The sequence below is a fragment of the Perca flavescens genome, chromosome 4 (genome assembly GCF_004354835.1).
Source record: "Perca flavescens isolate YP-PL-M2 chromosome 4, PFLA_1.0, whole genome shotgun sequence".
Taxonomy (NCBI): domain Eukaryota; kingdom Metazoa; phylum Chordata; class Actinopteri; order Perciformes; family Percidae; genus Perca; species Perca flavescens.
In genome coordinates, this window is record NC_041334.1 from 29,939,357 (window position 1) to 29,955,489 (window position 16,133).

At 39.3% G+C, this 16,133-nt stretch overlaps 2 protein-coding genes across 4 annotated transcripts in view; both read right to left on the reverse strand.

Annotated features, from left to right (window-relative positions):
- Nucleotides 1-332: 332 nt before the first annotated feature.
- Nucleotides 333-12,474, reverse strand: tgm2b (transglutaminase 2b). Its single transcript, XM_028575787.1, has 13 exons — nucleotides 12,367-12,474; nucleotides 9,218-9,397; nucleotides 7,844-8,062; nucleotides 6,097-6,215; nucleotides 5,454-5,582; nucleotides 5,163-5,340; nucleotides 4,863-4,995; nucleotides 4,272-4,375; nucleotides 3,927-4,166; nucleotides 3,154-3,429; nucleotides 2,888-3,048; nucleotides 1,576-1,712; nucleotides 333-838 (listed from the first exon to the last, which is right to left on the reverse strand). Exons 1-13 carry the CDS (start codon nucleotides 12,374-12,376, stop codon nucleotides 688-690), a joined length of 2,037 nt encoding a protein of 678 aa, XP_028431588.1. The 5' UTR covers nucleotides 12,377-12,474; the 3' UTR covers nucleotides 333-687.
- A 2,642-nt stretch (nucleotides 12,475-15,116) lies between these two features.
- quob (quattro b) overlaps nucleotides 15,117-16,133 on the reverse strand; it is a 43,391-nt gene continuing 42,374 nt past the window's right edge. For all 3 annotated transcript variants that reach the window (XM_028576055.1, XM_028576052.1, XM_028576054.1), the window contains exon 24: nucleotides 15,117-16,072. The gene's annotated coding sequence lies outside the window, so the exon portion shown is untranslated. The remainder of the gene's footprint in view (nucleotides 16,073-16,133) is intronic.

Here is a 16,133-nt window from a genome sequence, read left to right on the forward strand (position 1 = left end):
GTTTAAAATTATATTATAGCTGTGTGTTGCAGACAGCTATACTGTGCCACATAAAGACCTACAGAACCTCTCCAGCTTTGTTTTAAATACTTGTAATTACTGTTTGTGACCAGAAGAGAGCAGCACTTCCTCTAACTTTAAGGAAACTAATCACACCTGCATACTTAGGCTCACACACAAGTCTGTATTGATAGATGTATTTACGAAAAGTTGGTGATTTTGTTTCGGCCACATGATCAGCAGTATGAATTGTACGGAGTAGCACTGCAGCTTGCCATGAACAAAGTCAAAGTTTGTGTGAAGACAGTCTGACTGATTGAAACATCACAAAATAATGAAATAACTCTTTTAATTGTAAAGTATAAAAATATTACATAGTATTTGAAATATGAATCATCACTTAATATCACAGTACATAATGCTGTTAAAGGTTTTGCGTACACAGATATGATTAGCTTTAATGAGTACTAAGCGTTCACATTTAAATATCTACGGCAATGAATAAAAACAGATATAAATGATGCATTTAGGGATAAACAGTGAGAAGTATTTCAATAGAAAAGCATTTTATGAATTAAACACTGTGCAAAACAGGGTGCAATTGCTTATCCTCGGACGGCTAAACAGTTAAAAGTTACAAAAGAGTAACAGTACTGCTGACTAATGGACTGTAAAGGTTGAAAGGCTTCATTTTCCAATGATGACATTTCTGTAGCCCTTGACGTGACACAACTTGTTGCTGTCGAAGTCGACCACCAGCTTTCTCAGCCCAGAATGGGTTGGAGTGAAGTAAATTTTCACTTTGGCATCTTCCCCAGGTCCCACTGAGGAGCCCAGCCTGTAGAGTAAATATTTAAATATTAAGTTTATGGCACACGCTAGGAGGGATTTATCACAAGTCTCTGATTTCATAAATATTTTCGAGAACCACTACCACTGACATAGGACTCATTATGACAGTTTTGACTATTTATGGAGATGATGTGAATGGAGCTGGAGCGTCAGCAGCAAACTCAAGGACATAAAAAAGAAGTATGCTTTGATTATGATTAGGAGTGCATGATATATTGACTTAATATCTTTATCACAATATCATATCGCGCAATATTATGTAGAAAGTGTTGCGATAAGTATGCAATATTTTGTTTATATTGTGGAGCGCTGCTTCCTGTCCGTTGGCTGTGTGGCTTCGTTGTGTTTGATTTAGAGCCAGCTTGAAACGCTATAATGATCATAATTTCATTGGCCAGTTACCGTGCCACTTGAAGAAACATCTGCACAAATTTGATGATTTTTAAAAGGCCAAAAGAAGCCCATATGTTGTCAATGTGAAAAAGGCAGAATGTGTTTGCTTGGTGAGCTAGTCCGTCTACGTTCTATCACATATTTTGAATGTTTCTTGCTTCTTTGTCTTGGAGAAAAAAATGTTTCATTTTTTAAATGATTGACTGCATGCATGTTTGTGTATACAGAGAAGAAGTTGTGTAACAGTGTCAAATTTATGACAGGTCAGTTGGTGATCTGTGTGAGTAAAGAATAATAATGTCTAGCTGGATAAGGAGGAACTCATACAACCTCTCAGAGATGACGTTTCCTGCAGTGAGGTTGGCCCCCTCGATGCTGAAGCAGCAGTTCTCCAGCGGCTCTGGCAGAGGGTTTTTGAGGGTGATCTCTGCAGCCAGCTTCCGATTCTCCTTTGGTTCACCCAGGATCTGCAGAGCACATTCACATCTAGGAATCAGTTAATGAATTAGTCACACAGTAAGTACGATGCAGTTTTGTTTGGACCAAGCTTTGTTTATACGTACTGTGGGAACAGTAGGGGTGTGAATCTTCACTGGTGTTACCATTCGATTACGATTATCCTGTCAACGATTCGAATCGATTCGATATCACGATGCGCCACAATGTGTCACCTCCTCAATATTATTATAGGCCTATATTGCTACGCATGGTTTTCATCAAGAAATTCAAGCAGTGCGATATATTTGAACTCCCCTTTTTATAGTACTATATAGTACTTCCTGAATGTAGCGGAGTCTGAACACAGCCAACAACAGACAAAAGGCAAAAACAAAAAAAGTAGCGTCCGGAAAATCAACAAGTAACATCTTTAGGCAATAATCGATTATGGTCAGTCACTGCGTCGATGCAAGATCGTCCAGGTCCGCATCGCGAGGCCTCGATGCAACAATTAAATTCTACACCCCTAGGGAACAGGTGTTCCATAGTCTACGTTCCACTTCCGGGATTGCTCCGGTGCTGCAGGAAATTCCGCCGGATGCATTCGGTGGATTTATGAGGACTATTGTTAAGTGCTCCTCAGATCTCTGCATGGTAAATTGAGACAGCAAGCTAGACTATCTGTCCAATCTGAGTTTTCTCTTGCACGACTATTTTGCGGCAGCTCTGTGCAGAGTTTAGCACTGCCCATGACGATTCTGACTGGTTTAAAGAAATGACCGCGGGCACCAGGTAGCCCCCAAGGACCACATAAGTAGCCCTCAGGCCTGTTCTAAAAATGAAAATTGAATATTGATATTATTGGTTTCCTACCTTGTTAAGTGTCTTCACATAGATGAGTATCATTAATCATTAATAATCATATATAACTAAAGGCAAACTGAGCAAATTTGTTATTTCAGAAGAGTGTATCAAACTGGTAGCCCTTCGTATGACTCAATACCCATGAAGTAGCTCTCAGTTTCAAAAAGATTGGTGACCCCTGCACCAGAGCATGTTTTCCTCCCTCCGCCCATCCTGATTGCTATGTGGAGAAGGCAGACCCTCCTTCAGCGTGCACTGTAGGAGGGTCTGGCAAAGCGAGACACCCCCCAAAAAAAAATGCTTTCGGTCTATATCTCCAGTTGTAGGTCATTGTACTCACTCTGACTTTGATTTCAGGATTGTCCAGCACAATGTTTCTCACTACCAGTGTTGTCTCTCTGGTTGAGTAGTCCATCAACAGGACAGCAAGTCGGATTAAGTTGTCCTCAGTGAGAAAGACACCGTACTTAGAGTAGTTGAGCCTTAGTGGAACTCGCCTCTCTAGAACAACACATACAATACATTTAATACTCACAGGGAAAAGTCGAGTGTATAAAGCATTCACATGTTCACATCATGTTAACACCACATGATGACTTGGCTCACCTTCTCCTGGGGAGAGTTCAACATTGAGCAGATCTTTAAAACCACAATTCTTTCCCAGATTCCCGTTGTAGGACACAACGCAGGACCCAAAAACCAGACGGCACTTCTTCTCATTTTGCGTTTTGTTTGTAACTACAGCAAACACGTCAAAGTCGCAGCCCTTCCTCATGTCTGAGCTGACCTTGATGGTGATGTGTAGGCCTTCATTTCCCTGCTGCTGGAGCAGCTTGTTTTGGTGGTTAGCCTTCTTGAAAGCCTCCCGCTCTTCATCTGAGCCTGAAAATATGCAAGCAACAAAATCATACACTGAGTAACAGAAGTTTTTGCCATCTAAAATATTAAGTTTCTATACATTTAACATGACAAATTGCCTGTATAAGTAAAAGAGCTTAAAACCTGACCTTCCTTAAACAACTTGAGTGTAAATGAAGAGTAACACAAATAACACTACCTGCTGGGTATGCAGAGGAGGTTTATATATAGTTAAGGTCATGTTTTATGGTGTGTTGTAATGGGGGGGAAAGGGGACTGACTACCCAGGGCCCTCATGTGAGGAGGGCCCAGAAAGATGCTAGAATGAATAGCTGTGGATGCGGGGAGGGGCCCATAGAAAATGCCTTTCTACAGGGCCCAGAACTTTGTTCTATGCCCCTAATAATAAGCTACACTATTTTGGGTAAGGACCAACTCTAGTGATGTTTAGTTTCATTTATAGTATATTATCTATTTTTAGGTTTATCCACAGTTACAGTCTATCCAGCAGTGCTGTCTACCTTCGGGGTACTTGTAGAGATGAGTGATGTCCTCTCTGTTGTCACTGCCAACACTCTTTGTGCTGATCTTCTGGCCCACCACTGCAATGCTAGTGACTTTCGATGTGTTGCCATCTTTTTTCTTCATGATGGTGATGACATCCGCATTGACCTCAGCAAAGACAAACGGGGCATCGTACTTGAAAGCGAGCTCGCCCTCCTTGATGGCCCTGACAGGGATGGGGCCGCAGCAGTACACTCCTAAGGGGAATAAAAGCAGAAACAAAGATGATAAATCCACCTGGGTGAGGATTTGCCTCAAACTAAATTGGCCTCATGTGTTTATTGATGCAGCGTGTTTGTTACCTTCACTTTTCTCCTGAGGTGTAGGGTCACTGGCCTGCCAGCCGTCAAAATCAGATTTTAGGTCAGGCCTGGTCATCCAGTTTTCTACCCAGCAGTGATAATTCCTACACATACAATGCATACCATCAGCTGGATTCCTACACATAATAGACTTTCTGTTTCGGCACTTTATAAAGACATCTCATAACTGGACTTATTCTGACGGCATTACCAAAACTGTAGTAAACTGGTTGACTCAATGTTAAAAAAAAATAAATAAATCTGTACTGTCCAGGTTAGTATGAAAATAATTTCTATTGCAAACTGTAAATAGGAAGTGCATGTTGATTGAATACTATTCAATGTATTCCCTAAGAAATCTTTCATTTAATTAGTAGTATAGCACAGAAATGAAAATCTTAAAATTCTTACTTTCACATTCAAATAATTCACAGTAGTCCTGACAATTTCAAATTTCCAGTTAACGTATACTGTATTACAGTAAAATATTTTTTTTCCTTCAGAATATGTTAAGACATTTAAAGTGCATTGAAACTACACAACACTGCATCCTACTGTAGTTACGGCATAAAACACATGAGTTCTTCTTACCAGATCATTTCTCTAGACTGAATGGGTTCTCCATTTTCGTTAATGTAGCGTTCGATCACCAGGTCGCTGTTGCTGTCGTGGGCCGAAAGGTAGTTGGTGACAACTCGGCAGGGGATGCCAAGGGCTCGGGAAACTAACAGGGTATAAAAACAACTTACATGAGTATTGCGATACTAAGAGGTGGAGCAAAATGTATAATGTCGTAACTGTGTGTTTACATATATGGCGTGTCTGTTTGAGTCAAATCAAGTGTGTGTTTTTCAGTGATAGGCCACAAAGCTCCACTACGTCCTATCTTACTTGAACAGGCCACTGCAGCAAACACCCAGCACTGTCCGTAGCGAACAGGCTGACAGGCTTGTGTGTCCCAGTTACGCAGAATCTCCACACTGCCCCTCCAGAACATGGGGCTGACACCTCCTTCATAGCCATCTGTCCATTTTCCCAGCAACACCCCTTTGTCATCATTACAATTTACCTAACAGCCAAAGGAAAGGAGTGTAAAACATTTTTTACATATCAAATCCAAGCTTTCCTTCTATCTATGCAAATAAAAACAGAAAAATGTATAGAGATATCAGAAACAAATACCATGGCACTAAGCACTCTGGAAACATAGATGGGATTTCTCCTCCCTGAGCAGTCTTTGCCAGGATTTTTCAGACATTTAGGATTCATATCCAGAATCCTCAGACAGATGTCCAGAATCCCACTTTCAAACTGTACAGAGAAAACAAAACTGGTATTACTGCTGAATAGTTGTTTGTCACTGATAGAAGTATAGAAATGGAAAAATAACCAAACAAGAGATCCATGGTTAGACATGTCCTCTTCGAAACAACAAAAACAGGTGCAAACTCATAGCAAATTAAATATGTAACTCTGCCATGCTGTAAAGCCCAATAGCTGCACAGCTAATGCACTGCTAATCCCAGGCTAATCAAACTGCATATCAGATATCAAAGAAGCTGGCTACGATAACACTGCTCTCACTTTATCACACCCAGATTGTCAGTTACAAATATCTCAGTTAATTTCAGTGTCAAACGTTCAGAAATGACTGCCTGTGCTGTTACGTAACTCATCGTAAATCACTTGATAAGTGGATCTTTTTCTGTTATCAGAATAAGCGCGATTACAACTCCTTAACCACTCCGGCACAATGTTGGCTCAGATGTTGGACTGTGGGTGTAAGATGAAGTGAGGCTGACAGCATCAGTGTTGGTGTTGGTACCTGGCCAAAGTTCCATGGAGAAGATATGGGATGTTTGTAGCTGCCTCGAAAGATGATTCCATCCTGAGATAAGACATACTCTTCCAAACTCTGCTCATTGTCCATGTATACTGCATCTCCTGTTGCCGAGAGACATCACAAATGTCATACAATGAATGTCCTAATACATGTCCAAGGGAACATGACTGGCATAGTGTCATTTCTTGGAAAATTACATATATTCTCACCCTGCAGTTGATGGAGTTCATTAATAGCATTCTCATAACATTTGAAACTTGGACTTAATTTAAAGGAATAGTTTGACATTTTGGGAAATACGCTAAACCTTTTGCCAAGAGTTAGATGAGAAGATCAATATCACTCTCATGCCTGTCCATTTAATATTCAACTACAGCCAGACGCTGGTTAGGTTAGCTTAGTATAAAGACTGGAAGCAGGGGGAGAAATCTAACCTGACTCTGTCCAAAGGTAACAAAATCACCTACCAATACCTGAGCTGTAAGATCACTATTATCTGGTTTCCTGGCAACCTACAAGTAATGACAAGACTTCAGTAATGACTCCCGGCCATGACATTTTTTTTGGTTTTGTTTCGATTAAATTAACAAGATATAACATGTTTATTATTGAACTTTAGAGGTGCTGGTAGGCGGATTTTGTTAACCTCGGGCAGAACCAGATTAGAGGTTTCCTTCTGTTTCCATTCTTTATGCAAGGCAAGACAAGGCAATGCAAGTTTATTTATTATAGCACATTTCATACCTGTGGCAATACAATGTTCTCCACACAAAACAAAAGCAAGGGTCAGTATATGATCATAAAAACAGTAAGAAATAAAAACATGAGAACATTAAGGCATAAAAACAGTAAAAGATAAAAGCATAAAATAAAATAAAGAAAAGAATAGTAAAAAATCATTGGTCTACTACAATAAGTAATAATGCTTCAGTGAAGCATTAGCACGAGGCATCTGAAAAGAGTTTTGTCTTAAGTCTGGATTTAAAACTGTGAACAGTTTTGGTGTTTTTGATGCCTTCTGGAAGTTGGTTCCATAGGTGAACCGCATAATGGCTGAGTGCTGCTTCACCCTGTTTGGTACAGACAGTGGGTTTTCCTAAAATATGATCTGAGAGACCTGAGTGGTACATACTGCAGAAACATGTCCAATAGATACTTTGGCCCTATTCCATTAAGCGACTTGAAAACCCTGGAACTTACTGGGAGCCAGTGCAGGGATTTCAAAATAGGGGTTATGTGCTCAGTTCTTTTTGTTTTTGTAAGAACTCTGGCTGCTGCATTTTGTATCATTTGAAGCTGTTTAAGGGTCTTTTTAGGAAGGCCTGTGAACAGCCCATTGCAGTAATCAACCCTACTGGAGATAAAGGCATGAATCAGTTTCTCTAAGTCATCTTTTGACATAAAACCCCTAAATTTGGCAATATTTTTGAGATGGTAAAATTCTGATTTAGTGAAGCTAAACTAACTGGCTGCTTGGTGTAGCCTTATATTTACCAGACATATGTGAGAGTAGTACAGTATAGATCGACAATGAATGTGGAACTATTGCAAAGATCACACAACAATTATTAAACTAAACTACTACCTTCCCATAGCCTATATAATCTCTGCAGCACTGCTCCTGAATAGCTCATTTTATAAACTCACTTTGGAATGAAACACTTTGTAGCCTTATATCGCTACACAATATCCCCTACACAACAGCTTGACATATGGTCCGTTAACCCACCTGGACACCAGGGGTTAAAGAGCAGGACGAACTCAATCCGCCCTGATCGCCCCAGAGTCAGGGTGTAGCGGCCTATAGGTGCGTCAGGAGCAGAGCAGACGGACAGGGCCACCATGTCCCCGGGGGGGCTTGTGACAGTGGCGCTCCAACGGGAAGTGTCAATGTTGGCAGACAGACCAAAGGAGGCCCTGGTGCCATACTGCTCAGAGGGCTGAGGACCTGCATGTTACAGAGAGTATAGTTAGAGCCCTGAGATTAAATGTGGGAAAAAACAAAGGGATCTGGTGAAACATTTGTGTCTGGGGAATGGAAACTTGCAGGGTACATTTTCACTGGTTTCCCAACCCTGCCACCTATATTTAGCTCAAACATCTGTGGAATCTCATCTCATGCATGGACAGCGTAACTGTGTAATGGCATCTAATTATGAACAAAATTGTTTGGGACTCAAGTCCCCTTGAGTGACCTCAGTTCAGATTTGAATTCTGGTAAACGACATATGCTTAAAATCAACTGTGTTCACTTCAGTCCAAATTCCTTCACATCTTCCACCCGGCACAGCCAACTAAACTAAAGGGCAACCTATGTCCTTCTCAGTGGGTGGGATTAAGGGTCCAACTCCAATCCATTTAAAACATACTTGACTTTCAAGGGTTAATAATGTTATCTATGATTAAACATATGCTTTCCTATTGGCAAGCAAAACTTCCTGTTTTGGATTTGATGGCAAGTAACAACTGTGTTATCATAGTCATGTGATACATGGGACATTTATCCAAATATGAAGTGAAGAGACAGATGGTTTTCAGTGTTTAGGATATATTTTTATGGCAAATGCATGATAATACAGTATCTCGGGCTCCCAACCATAACAGTAAAGTCCATTAACACCCACAAAACAATAAGGGAGTAGCTGAGGTTAACAATGGAAAAACCAACTGAACCTCTTTGAGCTACTGTAGGTCTGCCAGTATCAGTGTCACTGAAAACTGAATAAAGGGAAAATGACTTCCTTTTCCTTTCCAGCAACATTACAGCTCCTTTCCCCTCTCATCTCTGAACTCACAATAGGTTGCAAAGAAAACAATGCCTGCGAAACACACAGTGTGACCCTAAATTCCTGAATAAGAGGAAAGTGAAAGTTTTGGTCATTTACTGCACTTTTATAAATGTTCTGATGCAGTGCAAATGACTAACAGAAATACTAACAGAAACGTACATAAATATCCGAAAGAACACTTAGTTCAAATATTTCAATACAGTATGATACAACAATTACTCGTGGAAAAATTGCATTCAGTTAGGCACATTAGTTCTAAAATCCCATGTGTTTAAGAAAGATGTAAAAGTAAAGAGGTTAAGAAGGAGTAGCACCTGTTTCTGCGACGCAGTCAAGAGAGCTATCTCCCGGTTGGTAGATTCCGGAGCGAAGGTACAGGCTGATTGTGAATGGTTGGCCTCTTCTCACGATCAGACGATCTACTCCGTTGAGATCAGTGCGATGGTCGGTGTTGTTGAACTCACACTCCAGGTTCCAGCGATCAATGTCCAGAGCTTAAAAGAATATGGGGCATTTAAAAAGCATGGAAAAACTATACATATAACCCTACCAAAGAGGTGTTTATTACATATCAATGTACAACATATAAATGGAGAACAATCATCATCTGAAGGACTATATATATAAGTTACTATCCTTTTATCAACACATAGACACATTTAAAAATGTGTGTTACAACTAGTCACTGCAGTATTTTTCAAATGGTAGACACAAATTCGACAGATGCTTAAAATGCTACACAGCAAATAAAGGGTATTTCTTTATATTTATACATTACATATTTAGCACTGTTTTTGGATCTTATTTTAATTTAATAGGATGTTTATGGATCACTTTAAAATGCTAAAACATAGTCTTGATGAAGTGCAAGTTGTAAAATGTACAGCGGTGTATAGAATAAGGGATACTTAATAGAATTTACAAGACCCAACAATAACAAATAACTTTTTTTCCTAGTAGACTTGTGGTGAATTAACCAGAAAACTGTAGTTAACTAGATCATGTTGGGGTCCTGAAGGTTGTTTTTAGACTTTCTACTGCTTTCCTAGCTACAAACCGACTTTTATAATAATATTTTTCTCTGTGATTTAATTTTAAAAAAAGCTCAAATGTTTGTAAAGATTTACTATTTGAGCCTCAAAGCCATTGCAAATCACAGTCATTTATGGTAAGATAATTTAGTTTCACAGGGCTTTCTGTATGGATTGAACAAGAGGTAAACTCAGGCAGAGAGACACAGAGTCAGTCCCTGTGAAATGTGCAAACACACAACCACTCCTTGTCTCCAGGGCACCTTGTAACTAAGAGAATCCCACCCTTGACTTCCTGTTTGTAGGAAGGCCCCCCATATAATGCCTCCACGGTCCTCCTGCTCCATGACATGCCAGGAGATTACCCCTCCCCATATATTATTGGTTGGTGCTAAGAAAAGCCCTGGAAACAAGCATGAGGTAGTTGTGTCAAGGCTAGGCCAGACTTGGGTAAACAAAGACTAAACTGCAAAGACTCCCCGCTGTTTTACATGAAGTCCATCAATCCTCAGTATTTCTCATAGCTCTGATGTTTTACTGATCTTGACTTTGGTCCTGTTCCTAATTGAAGACATGTTTGGGGAAATGTCTTACAGATGGCAACACTACCTTTTCTGGGGCAGCTGGAGATTGTAGTCAGACAATTATGAGGATTTTGCTGTTTATCCTGTGCATACTGTCCAGTCATTTAGCTCACATTTGATTGTGTTAATGTCAAATAAATATCAGCATTGCATTGGAGCACAGATGCTATTTAACAGTTTATTAAAGAGCCACCTGGAGAAAGAAATATCTCACTTAGGTACAAAAACATTCAGATTTCTTTTCACTTTTTTCGCACTTCATAGTGCAAAGCAGGAGAACTTACAGAATGTATTACAAAGATGAATAACATATGAATAAGCCAAAACCTTTAGAAACTACAGATTAATAAAGCAATGGGAAACTGAGGTCATGCTTTCTGAAGTGACTTGGGGGTCTTTTGTGGCTACATAATTGATCTAAAAGAAACTATGCAGTTGTGATATAGCAGATGGTAGCCATGTGTGATGTAAAGCCAAACTGAATGCATTTTATTGCAGCTTTTATTCTGTAGGGTTACACAACTTCTAGCAGCATAATGGTCTAATATGAAATGAATGTGTAAAGATTCCACAGCTTTGACCTGCCCTCCTCACTAAACTGTACATACTGTGCACGCCTACGCTTCAATCCCACTTTACCAACCATGACCCACACCACACACACAGGGACTGTCTCAGTATGCAGCACTGAGGCCAGAATAAGCCTAATAAGGACATTAAAACAACATCTAGCTGGTGTAGACGTTGGTACAGTAAATACTATTTTAATCCTGGAAAAATAAATATGCTGCCATCAGAAGGGAAAGGAGTTTTCAGTCTTGCAGGTAACACCCATGATGACTTCAGTGCTTCATCACAGACACTTTCAATTTTGACTAAATGCTTTATAAACTTCCAACAGACGGGAAGCAGGTCACTCTGATTTATCAATATGCTGTTTATTCTCCCTGCAAGTTCTGCAGTGGTCTACGTTTTGCTCATATTTGTGTGCAGCGCGTAGCTGCTCCAATAGACTTCCAAACATCCTATGACTATGAAGGTTAAATATAAAAAAATTGCAAAAGCATTTTTTATGACTTCAGACAAGCCTGTTCCTGATCACATATTTTATGTTAAATACACAACCTAAAAGTAAAATCTGTATGCATTTTTACCATTTAATTGTCCAAAAGCCCTCCTCTGATATGTTTGGCATGCTACAAAAAAATATATATTTCAACCTTTAGAAGTAATTCTGAGTAAACCTGGAGGTTCTTGTTTGGGATGTTTTGAATGCCTTTACAAGGGCATAAAAGGTAACTATTTGTAGGGTAGCCTAGAGTCTGAGAGCAGCAGTTGACCGGCGGCGGCTCCAGCTGCTTCAGCTGCTATTATAAGGGTCCCAGGGCAACAACAATCATCTGCTCAGACATAAGAGTGACATTTTTTTTTTAGATGCATTGGTCTTTAGATCTTTGATTAACGTCTGCTTGACAGAGTTCAGCTTTGAATCCATGTTCACCGAGTGAATATATGGGTAAATATATACACAGGCTGTGATAACTTGTCATGTCTACAGCATGCTTAGTGACAACAGTGTGAAAGTTTGTTCATCCTGGTCATTTACTCCTCTGTCAGTGACTAGAAAAACTGCACACAGTGAGTTACATTTAAAGTTGCAAAAACACAAACACCAATATTATTGGGAATAAACCTATACAACCAACAAGTTTTTGTTGTTGTTATTTTTTTTAACTATTTAGCTATAAACTACCCAACCCTAATGGCAAACATGCAACTTTCATTTAAATAGCACCGGCAGTTTATGACAGCTGCTTGAACAATATAAGTAGTCAGAGTACAACTTACCTTGAGCCATGACTGCTGCTGTGATCTTTGACTAAGCGGTGTTTTCAGTGAATCTCCAGCTCAGAGAGAAGTATTGTAGTCACTCCTCGTCGTTGTCTCGGTCTTATAGGCCTATTGTCCCCCTCCTCGTCCTAGTGTGGTGGGCGTGACGCGACCCCTTTGCGCGTGGCCACGCCCACTTTGTGTTGTATGCTCCGGTGATTCATTATAGACCAGGGGCGGCCAACTTGTTCAGCATAAAGAGCCACAAAAAAACACGCACCATAGCAATAAGCCACACAACACATGCACGTCCACATTACAACAGCAACAGGGACTTCCAGATCTAATGAAAGTCATAATACATAGCAGTTTTCATAGGTTTTTTTTCTTACTTAGAATGACTCAGTGGGAAACCTTTTTTAGGTCTGGTTGTACTCGGTTGTGGCCACTCTTTCACTCATTTGTCTCTAGAGGGGCTTTAAAACAATCCGCAGTAAAACGGTTGATGAGGAAGGTGATCTGTGGCCGCTTTTTTTCCTCAGGTTGCAGAATCTGTCCATAAAAAAAAAACTCTGCTGCATTATTTTTTATTTTAAAATAAGTGGCAAATGTATTGGCAGATTTTTTTTTACTTATCTGAAATGTTTCAAAAAGTAAAAAAAAAAACACAGTAAGAGCCTCAAAAGAGCAGGCAAAGAGCCGCATACGGCTCAAGAGCAACAGGTTCGCCACCCCTGTTATAGACAGTAGGCTACGTCTGAATGGTGACTTTTGTGCTAGGCCTATTTCGTGGTTACCAAAGAATAAGTGCACTCTCTGAACTTTTTTGTGTGTGGAGGAAGTCGAGCCAGAAGAATATTGCAAAAGTGTAGAGTGCAGTGTAATGCTGTCTAATCATCAGACGAGATAAAACAACACATGGGAAACAGGAAGCCCGGGTACAGTGGAGACCATAGGCAGGTCACTAGGCTATTATGCAGTATTGTTGGATGCAGTTGAAGTTGCAGGTTGATCCAGTGGCCCACCGTTATGTTATAGTGTAGTTTCACTGAGATTTAGAAAGGTTATCCAGCATAGTGAAAAGGTCAGGCTGGCGATATTCTGTATTTTCGTATTGTTCACATATCCCATTAAAAGACAAAAAAACATAAATTAGGCTTATTGTCTGTAGCTTATTTATCAGTGCCACAGACATTAGACGTCCCCAAATTAATTAAAAACATATACTACTGGTGCTTATTAGTCCGCACTTGACAACAAGTACCAATTATGCACCAAAAATGCTAAAGTAAAGTCAATAATGACTTTGAAATTGTAACTTTGTCAATAAAAGTAGTAGGATGAAGCCATTCATATGGTTTGAAGCACTCTGGGCAGACTAGCAATAACGATAAGCACGAGTCTTGGCTCCAGAGTTGGGCATTACATATCAGGAAAGTGAATTCAGTGATTAACAGGGGTGAAACCAAAGCCAGAGCTCTCACCAAACCCACAGAGTGGAAATGACTCAGTGCCCTTGCCAAGGCAGGCTTGGCTACTTCAGAGGGACTGTTGCATCTATCGCATAGGCTCACTTCCAGATTTATTAATACGTGTGTGTGTGTGTGTGTGTGTGTGTGTGTGTGTGTGTGTGTGTGTGTGTGTGTGTGTGTGTGTGTGTGTGTGTGTGTGTGTGTGTGTGTGTGTGTGTGTGTGTGTGTGTGTGTGTGTGTGTGTGTGTGTGTGTGTGTGTGTGTGTGTGTGTGTGTGTGTGTGTGTGTGTGACAACAAAGCTTTGAAACTTGTACTTCCAGACAATGTTCTTTAAAAATGGTTTAAGGAAAGTGTGATTTTTTTCATAATGCTTTTTGCATTCTGCTGATTCATTGGAGACAGTATGTCAGAAGGCCTAATTATTATTTCGTGGTTACCAAAGAATAAGTACACTCTGAACTTGTTTGTGTGGAGCAGTCAAGCCAGAAGTATATTGCAAAAGTGTAGAGTGCAGTGTAATGCTGTCTAATGATCAGACAAGATACAACAACACATGGGGAACAGGAAGCCCGGGTATAGTGGAGACCATAGGCAGGTCACTAGGCTACTATGCAGTATTGTTGGATGCAGTTGAAGTTGCAGGTTGATCCAGTGGCCCACCGTTATGTTATAGTGTAGTTTCACTGAGATTTAGAAAGGTTATCCAGCATAGTGAAAAGGTCAGGCTGGCGATATTCTGTATTTTCGTATTGTTCACATATCCCATTAAAAGACAAAAAAACTTAAATTAGGCTTATTGTCTGTAGCTTATTTATCAGTGCCACAGACATTAGACGTCCCCAAATTAATTAAAACATATACTACACTAGTGCTTATTAGTCCACACAAGTACCAATTATGCATAAAAAATGCTAAAGTAAAGTCAATAATGACTTTGAAATTGTAACTTTGTCAATAAAAGTAGTAGGATGAAGCCATTCATATGTACTTCCAAAGAACGTTTCATACAAATGGTTTAAGGAAAGTGTGATTTTTTCCATAATGCAAAAAGCACTGAAAATAAAACGTTGACGTAGAGGGAGGTACCTGTTAAGAGCAATTCAGCATAAAATGTCATTTAAACACTATTGTTAGTACAGTAGTTACTTGTGACTTGGCATGTTAAAGTTTTTATTTTCTTCTCTGCAAAAAAATTAAGTATTGTAGCAAAATCAAGTGATTCTCTACATTTTATATGGACAGTTTTTTTGTTTTGTTATATACGTGAAAAACTTGGACGATGTGGTATTCTGATATCTTATTTCTTTTCATTTAATCCAGAGAAATACACCTGTATTAAATATTACAGCATCTATTACATCAATGACAGTTATCATCTGACAAATGGGCTCGTAATAAAACTATTTGGCAAATGCAAGTAAAAGACAAATAAGATATTAGCCACCAATAATTGAGTTTAGACATTTCCATCTGATTGTAAGCATGCTGGTTAAATTTATTGCAAAAAAATAGTTGTGGTGCAAATAAAAACACAGATTAAAGCCAACATATTCAGCATCACTGCATAGTTCTGTATTTCAAATAGAAATAAGTGTTACATACACAAATCTCCAGTAACATATTTGTTTATACAAAACGGTTAATCAAAAGAAAGGACAGAGTGAATGTGTTTTATTTTCTAGGAAATAAGTAAGACACATACTGTATGTTAGTATTAAGTTTGATAAATCTGTACAAAAGGAAATGCATTTGGCACATAAAAGATGGCATTATGGTGTTTACTGCCTTTGTGACACAATTCTTCACAGATTCACAATATTTTATCAAACTCCTCAGTGTTCAGGATTGTGCATGCTTATAGAAATCTGCGCATTTAATTTCACCAGGATTATTTAGCCACATTTGTTGACTATTGTAAAGTTTAGCATTATGCTATGAATAGCAGGTAAGCACTGACTCAAAGTCCACTGCAACTCTATAATCCTTTGCATGAGCTATGAGACTATGATTTACAGTGCACTGTGCAAGGCCAGTTACACATTTCGAGATTTATCTCTGTTTAATTACAATACATTTACAGACATTTTTCTGACTTATTGTTTTAGTGGTGAGTTTAAAAAAGAACATCTATTTACAGAGTGGCAATGGATTAAAGCAACAGGTGGTATAAAAGGATGTATGTTTAAATAGTTTCATCTTCAACGCTGACACCAACAGACTGCTCTCTGCTTTTCTTGGGTTGCTTCCAAATCTGTAGAAAAAAAATTTATAATGAATGAACACATAATAAATAACTGTTAAAAAATTAGTCG

Bases quoted from the DNA above. Each gene is read 5' to 3' on its own strand.
- tgm2b (XM_028575787.1), bottom strand. The intron at 8,063-9,217 runs GTGCTACTCCTT...TGTAACATGCAG, and splicing joins TGACTGCGTCGCAGAAACAG to GTCCTCAGCCCTCTGAGCAG. The intron at 3,430-3,926 runs GTAGACAGCACT...GCATATTTTCAG, and splicing joins TCTCTACAAGTACCCCGAAG to GCTCAGATGAAGAGCGGGAG.